Source organism: Bactrocera neohumeralis, chromosome 3 (assembly GCF_024586455.1).
Source record: "Bactrocera neohumeralis isolate Rockhampton chromosome 3, APGP_CSIRO_Bneo_wtdbg2-racon-allhic-juicebox.fasta_v2, whole genome shotgun sequence".
NCBI lineage: Eukaryota > Metazoa > Arthropoda > Insecta > Diptera > Tephritidae > Bactrocera > Bactrocera neohumeralis.
Genome location: NC_065920.1, coordinates 25,970,494 through 25,982,049, shown reverse-complemented (window position 1 = coordinate 25,982,049; position 11,556 = coordinate 25,970,494). Strand labels below are relative to the sequence as shown.

Genomic DNA, 11,556 nt, shown 5'->3' with positions numbered 1-11,556 from the left:
ACAGCTGTCCATTTCGCATGTACACAATTTCGTTGTGGCCATACTAATACCTTTCACTTCAATGAAATTTTAATATTTTGTTCAAAGTGAAATTTTTTATGCAAAAAATAAGTAAATAGGTAAATTTATTTGTTTTAATTATCAATTGTTATTACAAATGATATAACAGAGCTATTTTTTATGCTTTTATTTGTAAAATAACGTCAGGTTTGTTAGAGCTTTGAATAATTTTACATTTTACCTATTAGTGGCATCACTCCTCTCTACTGTCAAATCTACTGTCGTCCTACTGTCATTAGCAAATATGTATAAGAATATTTTGAAGCTAGCGAGAGCGACAACTGACGGCCTGCAGTCGTGTAGTCGTGCAGCTGTCTAAATAACTGTGTCCATAAGAACGTGTGTATTTTAATATTTGACAGATGTCGCTTGCAGTCTGTCACGCTCTATGTGTTCAGCACTTCAAGCTGCGGCCGCCAAGCTTTCATTATTTTCGAAATATTGTGCAATAATGAAGACAATACCGAAAATGGTAGCAAATTCCAATCTTGCGATAATTTTGGGAACCTTTATGTACGAAGTGTGTTCAAAAGCCAGCTTCTTGCAATCATCGAAACGCTTCATAAACTCGTTTTTGGGAGAGACTTTAGCTACTTCAGTGATGCGTTTTTAATTTTTTGAAATAGGAAATTCACCTGAAGCCATGTCGGGCGATTATGGAGCCTGGGCCCTCGTAGCATCGTTGTTTTTGCCAAAATGAGCAAGTCGAAGGTGAAAACAATGATTATTCTTTTTGATAGCCGTGAATCGTCCACATTTGAAACAAGTCTGGAAACAAATTCTTTCATCTATTTCTTTTAAAACACCAATCTCATAAAAACACGTCTAACCTACAGCTAACCTACGGCTGCCACAGACAAAATAAGCAATTAATACTGATGAAAATTGTATCGATTTGTAAGAAATGTTGACAATTTGCTTTAATTTTAAAATTCCCTTTATCTTTTGAACACACCGCGTACACTAAAACAATATTAAATTCATTTAATTTAATTATGATTTAATGTTCTTATTCATGCAAATTTATTTTGTATGTGATTGTATATAATACTTATAGATCTAGTAAATAGAATATTCACTATTTTTCAAAATTGAAAGTTTTATTTTTTATACTATTTTGAAGATAATATGATATTGAAACCCTCGTCCACATTGGCTAAATACTAGGACAATCGACAAGCTTATCTTGAGGTGAAATTTACATCAGACAAATTATTCACCATATGCAGGAACAAATAGTAATCAATTGTTACCACGTCCGCACAATATGATATATGCAATAGAACCTTCAAAACAAGCTCCCGCAGTCGCCTATTTGCCAAAACTGTCCGTTTCTGTTCGATTTCTACTTTAGATCATCCAGCAAGCTCCCGTAGCTTCTGATTAGTCACTTTCGATGAGTGTAGCCTAGCGTTATTCTAATGGAACTCGATTCCTCTCCTATCGGCCGAAAACTGTCCGATGCTGGGTTTTTTTCCATTCAGACCGTCCAATCGTTATCAATATAGGTCCGAATTGAAAGTTTGACCGTAGCAGTACATAGTAGAAGATTCCCTGCCAAATCCATAAAACACATAGCAATACCTTCTAGACGGTCAATTCTGGCTTGGAAACCGTTTGCGCCGGACCCACTCATTACCAGTAACCATCCGCTTCACAAATTGATCGATTTTCTTGAGTTTTAGGAACATTTCGTAGATGGAAATTTTATCCATTAGGTTAGAGGTCTGTTTGCGATACATCGAGTTTCTATTTGTATCCAGCCTTATTTAAATGGTTCCAAACGCATTTTGTGCAAAGTTTAGTTCCTGAGCAATTGAAACAATTTTTACATGACGGCCGGACTCCACAATTTCCATTACTTTATCGATATTTACGACAGTTGTTCTTCCAACGCGCGGTACATCTTTGATATTTAAATGGCCGGAGCGGAATCAACGACACCAATACTGCGCGTGATTGGTACAGTATCAGGAGCATATGGTCAACACTATTCAAAGAAAAAACTGTAAAATAAAATATCGCACATGTTATCTTTTCTAGTATCCATTTTTGACTCGTGATCCAACAATATCGAATGCAACAATCACAAAACTATCTGAAATGCTTTTTAGAGCGAAATCTTATCCTTCTAAAGCCATATAGCGTAATCGCGCGTACTCGTACAACGCGAGATCCACACAACTATAGTCTTCTTTAGGAAAAACAATGGATTTCTTTTTACTAGACATTATACTTTTGGGACGGTTTTTAAATAGTATTACGTTAAAAGTTTAGTTTTTTTAATGTTGACATAAAAGTAATACAATTTAGTTAAATTACACAAAAATTAATATAATTTATTGTTAAGAAAACACTTATTTGTTATGTATTGAAAATGTGTTACATCGGAAATGAAATTTTAAAATATATGCTAAATACGTCCAAAATGCTGAAAGTGTCAGAATTTATTTTTTAAGACTATCTGCAAGTCAATTAACGGTTAATTCACAAGTTAATTACCCGAGATCGATACCAGAGTTTCTGTACTTATTGACAAAACTACGTTAAGGGGCTATACCAGTGTGACACTTTCAAAAAAAAAAAAAAAAATTTATTTGATTTTTCGATAGCTTGTATTTCCACAAATATCCTGTGAAATCGGGAAGGTCGTATCTTGAATAGTTTTTGGATGGCAGCGCCATTTTTTACCTCCATTTTTTACCTAAAAAAACGATTTTTTTTCAAAATTACGCAATTTTGTTAATTTTTGTTATTTTTCAAAGATCGTAGGTCATTGTATAGGAAATATCTTTAGGTTTAATAAACTTTTCAATTTTTTTTGTTTCAGCTACTCGTTCGGCCAGAATCATGCCAGCAGTTGGGGCCCCTTTTTTTTGGCACCTCCGAAGACAGCCCATAACTCCGTTATTTTTCAACATTTTTATAAAAAAAAATCTTAAAATATAGCACAAAATATATCTTATTACGTTCAAAGAAGTTCGAAATATTCAATCGCGTACTTTCTCTTAAAAAAATTCACGAAAATCGCCTAATTTTTCATGCGTCACACTGGTATAGCCCCTTAAACAGGTAGGCGGAAAATTTTGTACATTCATACATATGTATGTTTGTACATATGTAGAAGGTACTGTTAATATTAAATCCATATGATTTTTATTCAATCCCTTTAAAATAAACGTGTTCAAATTTGACAGCTGTAGAACTATTAGTTTAAGATATTTGACATAGCATTTTGGGTGAAGCAACTTTTGTGTTAGTTTACAAAAAGTGGATCGAAAAGAATGTTAATAATGCATTACTTTTTGTTGGAAAAAAATGTTGTTGAAGCCCAGGTATGGATTGAATAAGATTATTTAGACTCTGACCGATAGAAATCAACCGTTGAAAAGTGGTTTGCTAAGTTTGAACGAGGCGAAATGAGCAGCGAGGACGATGAAGGCAGAGAACACCTTAAAGAGGCTGTTACCAATGAAAACATCAAAAAAGTCCCCAATATAATTTCGGATCCCCGTAAAATGAAGAAAGAAAGCTGAAACTCTAATCATATCAAAGGAATGTGTTGAATAGTTTGTGAATTAATATTTGGATATGCGAAAGCTCTGTGGGTGGTGCGTGCCGCGTGAGTTTACAATATATCAAGAAACACATTGAAGCTGTTCTATCGTAATGAAACCTAATTTTTGCGTCGATATGTGACAAGGGATGAAACATGGCTCCATCATTTCACACAGGAGTCCAATCGAAAGTCAGCTGAGCGGACTGCACGTGAAGCACTGACTCCATTGCGTGGAAAGACACAAAAGTCGGCTGGCAAGATTATGGCATCAATATTTTGGGATGCACGTCGTATAATATTCATCGACTATCTTTAAAGAGAAAAAACATTGTCGGCGACTATTTCATTGCGTTATTGGAGGATTGTAAGGACGAAATCGCGAAAAAGAACCGTGTAACAAATCAATGAAAACGATGCCAAAATTTCATAAATTTCGAATTGCTTCCGCATCCACCGATTCTCCAGGCCCCGAATGACTATTTCCTGTTCTCATACCTCAAGAAAATGCTCGTTGGAAAGAAATTTAGCAGCAATGAAGAGAGAATCGCAGAAACTGACGCTTAATTTGAGGCTTATGGCAAATGTATTATAAAAATGGTATTGAAAAACTTTTTCTTCGCTATAATCGTTGTATTGCCCTCGAAGATAACTATATTGAATAATACAATCGAGTTTTATTAAAACAAAATTTTTTCTTTGTTAGCCTACGAACTTGTCAGTCATCTAGTTCTTAAGTTTCCGTAGTTGCGACTTGTTGGGTAATTAATGAGAAATATTTTGAAAACCAATGGAGCTTTGAAGCAAATACCCATCATATAGGTTGCCATACGGAGAATTAAAAATGGGGAAATTGAGTAATAGCGCTGCCACTGATTTGTTTGTTAGAATTATTTTGCATAAAGAGTATTATTGCCGATCCTTTGAAAAAAAAGATTAATATTGATTAAAATAATAATTTATAATACATCCATTTGTAAGGTTTCAAATAATTTACAGATCACATAAAAATTCGGAACAAGAGAATTTCTCCTGAACACTAAAAAGTGAATTTACGAAAGTAAAGCCTTAGGTCTGATGGAACACAGTTAGTTACTCTAGCAATTTTGGAAAAATTTTGAAAAAGTGGGCGTGGTCCCGCCCTCTAATAAGTTTAATGTATATACTTAAGCTACAATAACCAAATTCGCCTAGCGCAAATTTTGTAAGAAGTCCTACTCGTACCGACAGTGTGGAAATTGAAGAAATCGGTTTATAGCCCTGCTCACTCCCCTTGAAACGCTACTGTTAAAAGCTACTAAAAGCGCAATAAATCAATAACTAAATACGCCAGAGACGGCTTTAATGGAGCCGAGGTCAAAATCGGACGAGTAGTTGGGCGTGGTACCGCGCACTTTTAAGTGAAATCGCATACATATCTCCAGACCTGCATTCTCCTGACATTTTTATGTTACATTGTGAATGTGAAAATGCCCGAAATTGGACTACAGCCACGCCTACTTCCCATGTAACACAATTTTAAATTCCCTCTGATTCTTTCCTTTCAAGTATATAATAATAAAATGTTTGCGATTACAATAAAAATAATTTAATTTAGATGCTGTTAATTCACGCTGAAAAGAAGTTATGCGATTTCAACCAACTAATACTTCCAGAGTTTTACATCCTTTGTTTTTATTGTTATTTAATTTTATTCAAAACAATATGTACATACATATGTATATATCAGTTTGTATGTTTACAAATAGGTATTTGATAATAATCATAGAAACATAATTTACTAAAGTCAATTTAATTTAGACAGCATATAAAATAGACAAAATTATGAATGTAAGGCTATAACATAGAAAGGCAATACGATCGATGGCCGTGGCCAATAAAATCCACTCAAATTGAATGAAACGATTAGCAGAGGACGAGGTGGATGCATGCATGGCCGCTGCATCGGTTATGCCGTCAGGATTCTCATATTGATGCTCGACCAACTCTTTTGTGCCGTTATTCATGCTAACGGTGTGCGGTTCCGCTTCCAATGTGAAGTTTTCTAGCAGAAGAATCTTGCTCAGCGGTCCATTAAGTATGGTCTTGACAAAGTCAGGTAAGTGCCGTTTATGCTTCGCCGTTGAGAGATACAATACACACACGGCAATTATCGTTGAGATGCTGAGCAACAACAAGCTACAGCTGTAAAACAGTACTGAAAGTAAGAAAAAGAGAATATATTATATAATATATTAAAACTTTCAATTCAAAGCTTAACAAATAAGTTGATGGGGAACCGATAATACTGAAGCTAAACTAAGATTTGGCCTAATTACATTAATTTTTGACCAAATCACACACATTGACCAATAATATCAAATAAAGTCAAACGGATGGTCGAAATTCACTATATGGGATATATGTAACTATAAGGACAGAAAAGGTATGGATTGATTTCATTTATTTATGGGTTAAACTACCATAAAGTATGCTTGAGAAAATATTTTCATTCAATTTTATAAATATAGCATTCACATTGATGCCGTTATCATCGGCATAAAGTCTAAGAAAAATAATTATATTTGGTGTATGAGTTTAGTCATGGACCGAATATACAAAAAAAGTACAGGGTCACCACTTTTCCAAAAAACATTGTCCAAATATCTCCATTCTCGGCTCCACGATCTCTTAACTTTGTTGAGATGGAACCAAGAAATACGTATACCAATCATGATAAATTTGACTTGCACGGACGGACTGGTTCATTTAAACTACGTATATATAACCGCACTGACTCTTTTAGTTTTAATCGAAAGAAAACTATCCCTAGATTGGTATAAAAATGCCTAGATTGTTTACATTCGTTATAATAATACTGTGGCCAAATGTGTATGGGAAATCAAGTTACTGGTACCGAAACGTTCAGAATGTTCTAAGAGGTCTTCGGTGATAATTGTTTGTCGCAACCAAGTGCTTTTGATTGGTACAAATTATTCAAAGAGCGTCGGGAACGCGTTGACCACGTTCAAAACCGCCATCAACATCAACTGATGATGAACACGTCAATAAAATAAAGGAATTGGTGCTTGAGAATCGATGATTGACAGTCAGAGATCTTACTGGCAACGCTGGAATATCGGAATTATCAGTGAAAACCATTTTGAAAGATCATTTGGACATAAGAAAAGTCAAAGCACGATTTGTTCCAAAATTACTGCATTTTTTTTGAAAAACGGATTCGCATTAATATCTGTGAAACAATACTTTCCGACTACGAAAATGTCATGAAACGTATTGTTACTTGCGATAAGTCTTGGAACTATGCGCACGAAAGAAACGTTAAAAATCAAGGTTATGTTGAGAGTTTTCTTCGATTATCGAGGTATGGTGCACTCCGACCTTTCGACCGGCCAAACTGTAAACAAGAAGTACTATTTTAGTGTTATGCGTCGTTTGAGGCCGGAACTATGGGCCGACAGCTCCCGGTTTTTGCACCACGATAATGCACCGTCGCATACTTCATTGATTCTTCGTGAGCTTTTCGCCAAATTTTCAACAAATATTGCTCCGTGACCACCGTATTCACCTGATTTAGCTCCGTGTGACTTCTGGCTATTCAGCAAACTTAAACGACTGCTCTGGATTGTTTTGAAACTGTTTTAAGTCAATTGAAGACATTAAAAATCGCTACTCGCATTGAAGACTATTACGGAAATTGAATTTGACTGTTTCGAGGTTTGGAAAAAAGTTGGTACAAGTGTATTGGGGCCAAGGGGGACGACATAGATTTTGAAGAATAAATCAAGAAGTTTAAAATTATGAACAAATTCTTACTATTTTTTTGCTCATACGAGTATGTTAATACAAACCTACAAGTGGTGTATTTTCGGCCAAGATCGGCAGTAATTGCGCAAAATACATGAGAAAAGCAGCTATGAGTACAATCAGCACACCGTTCAGTAGTATTTTTTCACCCATTTGCGGGGGCAGCCAAAACGAGGAAAGCGCCAGTAATATTATGCAGGAAGCTGGCGTAAAGATAACCGCTGTATACATTGACGAACGACGCTTTAGATTAAATCTGAACTCAATGTAATTATAATAATCCTGTTTTCGATATGAGGTAGCACCTTCAACGATTTCCCACTGTGTAGATTGTACTAGGTCACTGTAGTCTAAGCTCTCTTTCAAATCCAGATAACGTGCATCGATGTACGTGAGCGCCAATGAGCCGACCTTCACTTTACACACTTGCGTATCGTAGGGCCAATTGCGGAAATTCAAGCTACAATATGCGGTGTATACGGCTGGTGGTACCCATAAGAAGCTGCCATCGTTCGACAATAATATTTGAGTATCACCCAAGTAGTCACTCTTGTCGCCAGCGCTATTAAAAAGTGTTAAATCTGGTTTCCATACTTCTTTCGGTTTTAAATGGATTTGCGTTATATTGTCATAATCTGCACTGTTCCACGAACGTTTTTCATCCATCCACCGCTGTAAAGATTTTTAAAAAATATTTAGCATAGAAAATTGTTCAAAAATAGTTTAGCAGTATAATTTGAGGTGGTTTTTCACTTACAATCTTTAACCAAGAGTGCAAAATCATTTTCCCATTTATCTCATCAATATCGACGTAGTTGACCGACATACCCAATGTGATATTGGTCGGTATACCGTGATATGAGGGGTGTACGTTCTTATCATAGTTGATAAATAACTGTAGATGCAACCGATCCAAGGTGGTGATATTCCAAGATTTTGTGCCATTGGCAATGATATCTTGTGCTGCATTGAAAAATAAAACGCATTATAGTGATGTTTCAAAAAGTAAGGTTATGACATCGAAAAATTTGCAATTTCCATATTAGGTATGGAGTGTTTGTGGAGAGATATTGAGGTTTGCTAATTAAGTTAGGAAAAACTAAGAACTAACAGAACAGTACTTCTTTCTTTCGATTTCGACTCTAAGAAAATTTTCAGCCTAACCATCTAGGCGCCAATTTCTAGAAAAAGGGGATGAGCAAGACAGATGGCGAGAAAGTTCCCTTATAATTCTATCGGGGCTAGAAGGATTTATTTACTTGTTATTTACAATAACGAAAATTACATCGAATGTCAAAGGTAAAAATATTTTAAAAGGTTGAAATATACATTAGGACAAAAAAACGGAAATTTATTTAAAAAATTTCAAAAAAATGTATTTTTCTGAGTTGTTAGGACTATCCTTAATTACTATGCCAAATATGAGCGCGATCTATAAACCAGTTTGTGTACATGAACTGCTTAAGTCGGCAGTAGTGCGTTGCAATTTTTACAATGGCTGCAAATATCAAACAAAGAATTTGTCTCAAATTTTGTATTTCTAACCAAAATTAGTGCGAAATCATTGCGAATGTTGGAAAAGGTTTACGGTGAATCAAAAACACAATCTTACTAATGGTACAAAGCCTTCAAAGACGGTCGAGAGATCGTTTAAGACATGCCTCGTGCTGGGCGACCATCGAGTTCTTCAACTGATGAACATATTAAAAAAGTGTGGTGCGTGAAAATCGTCAGGCAAGTATTAGAGAGATGACAAGAGAGCTCGACTTCTCTTGCGTGTCCGTTCGAATGATTTTGGTGTATATTTTGGGCATGCTCGACAAGTCCCACATTCATGGGGAGCATGATTAGACATGGGTTTATAAGTTTGACATGCAAACTATTATCGGAATGGAAGGAAAAACACGAGCCGAAACCAAAAAAAAAAAAAAAACACGCCAAGGCCGCTCAAAAATAAAATTATGCCAATTGTTTTTTCGATATTCGAGGTTTGGTGCATCATGACTTTATTCTGGAGGAATGGACGGTCAATAAAAAGTTCTATTTGACCATATTGAGGCGTTTGAGTGAGAACATCCGTCGGGACAAATCATGGATTTTACATAATGATAATGCACCATCGAATCGAGTCACGATTGTGACCGAATTTAAAGCCAAGAACGGAATGAACACCATCGATCAAGCAACGTATTCATCAGATTAGGCAGCGTGTGATTTTTGCTTGTTCCCCAAACTAAAATTGCCGCGTCGTGGATCCCGTTTTCAGTCGATCGAAGAGATAAAAAGAAATTTGCAAAAAAAAGAAACTCAAGTCCATCCCAAAAAGTGCTTATGAAAAGTGTTTTGGGGACTGTAAAAATCGTTGGCATAAGTGTATTACATCTGGTGCGGATTACTTTGAAGGCAAAAAAGTAAAAATTGATGGCTAATTAAATATTTTGCGTTTTATTTATAATTTCCGGGTACTTTTTGTCAGAATGTATACAATTTTTTTCTTGAAATGTTCTTAAAAATATCTTCAAATTTCCCAAAGCAAGTGAATTAACATTATTTTTTTTTTTTATTTGTAATCCCGAAAATTTTAATTAAATATACTTTTAAAAATCTGAAAAATATTTATAAACCTAAAAATGACAATACCGGATTCAAAAATAAAAAGATTTATTTCAATTTTATAATTAAGACTTAAAAATAATTGTGGTTTGAATTCTGATTTATTTCGCGCTTGTGTACTTCGTATTTTGAATAACTTTGTAAAAGGAATGCTTATTTTTATTTTAAAAATTTCAAATGGCTTAGCACTTTTTGTCTAATATATGTACATATATATACATTTATTTACTTTGAATTATGCGTTTAAGTTAGACATAAAGAAATAAGCTGACTGATTTGAAATTTTTTTTTTACTCCAATTTTAACTTTTAACATAAAAATATTTTATAAATTTTTATTTCCAATTTTCATTTTTTTTTCAATTCTGATTTTGCAATTAAATATTCAATAATAAGTTTAAAATAATTATCAAGCAATTAAATATTTAATTTTTAACCCTCCCTGTTGGAAATTAAAATTTAAAAATTCCAAAATTATTTAATTAGAAAAGCCGCAAGCCTTATTATTTAAAACTTAGAAATGTTCTGATTTTTTTCTATTGTACAGAGCTATAAAAAAATCAGAAACGATTTGAAATTTCCTGTCGGGTAGTTCGGCACACCGGAACACATAAATTCTTCAGATAAAAAGTAATTTAATATTTCTTTTTAGTTCAAACGCGATGGCTGTTACTTCGGCCATACGACTTCGATTCGCATCGTGCCGAAATATTCGTTATAATAATCAACTCTAAATTGGCATTTGCAATGAGCCACCAGTATTATGCAAATTTCAAAATGTCAGAAGAAGGAAGTGGAATGCTTAACACTTTCCTAGAGACAAAAATTAGCGATTTGAGATTATTGGCGAAGTCCAGACCCTAATAATATATAATTCCACATTTGCGATGTCGATATTTCCAAAGAAAGAAAAATTTTGCATTCTTTTGTATGCTTCTTCGAAGTCCGTATCAACACCAATCAAAAAAACATGTTCAAAATATTGACTGAAGAATGAGTAAGCGTTATTGAGACATGAAGTTCCAAGATCATTATCGAGACTTAAAGCTCCAAGCCACACGATTAACTAATAAAATATCCACATTAACAATTTCAAGTAGTATGAATTGATTAAAATCTTTCCCCTCTTATTCGTCGCACATTCACTTCAAATTTGAAATCACTGTAAATACAACAATGTATGTACATATGTATAATTCCCATTTCTAGTATGTAGCAATTAATCAATAAACGCCGAGCGTGTGTTTTTGTAGATATCGGAATTCTTACAGTTGACAGATTGCAACAGAAATAAGCAAATTCCAAGCGCTAACGACCGACTCATAGTCAATGGCGGATAAGCACAACGAAACTGCAGGAAGTAAGTATTTTTTTTTTATCAAAAAACCACTTTGTATTTTCAATTAAGAATTCGTAAATTTTTGTAGTCGTATTGAGAAGTGTACGCGTCCGAGTTCCTCACTTAACTGAACTGCGCTGAGATTTAATACAGCATTCGGAGTCAGCTCCTTAAGGTTGTGT

The 11,556-nt window shown here is 34.5% G+C and overlaps 1 protein-coding gene across 1 annotated transcript; it reads right to left on the bottom strand.

Annotated features, from left to right (window-relative positions):
- Nucleotides 1-5,265: 5,265 nt before the first annotated feature.
- Nucleotides 5,266-11,512, bottom strand: LOC126752384 (acetylcholine receptor subunit beta-type lev-1). Its single transcript, XM_050463129.1, has 4 exons — nucleotides 11,305-11,512; nucleotides 8,181-8,386; nucleotides 7,468-8,095; nucleotides 5,266-5,813 (listed from the first exon to the last, which is right to left on the bottom strand). Exons 1-4 carry the CDS (start codon nucleotides 11,357-11,359, stop codon nucleotides 5,413-5,415), a joined length of 1,290 nt encoding a protein of 429 aa, XP_050319086.1. The 5' UTR covers nucleotides 11,360-11,512; the 3' UTR covers nucleotides 5,266-5,412.
- Nucleotides 11,513-11,556: the final 44 nt, after the last annotated feature.

Excerpts from the sequence above, each read along its gene's own strand:
- LOC126752384 (XM_050463129.1), bottom strand. The coding sequence starts at position 11,359 with ATGAGTCGGTCGTTAGCGCTTGGAATTTGCTTATTTCTGTTGCAATCT. Across the intron at positions 8,387-11,304 it reads TCTGTTGCAATCTGTCAACT|CACAAGATATCATTGCCAAT; the intron begins GTAAGAATTCCG and ends TTTTCAATGCAG. Across the intron at positions 5,814-7,467 it reads CGAAAATACACCACTTGTAG|TACTGTTTTACAGCTGTAGC; the intron begins GTTTGTATTAAC and ends TCTTACTTTCAG.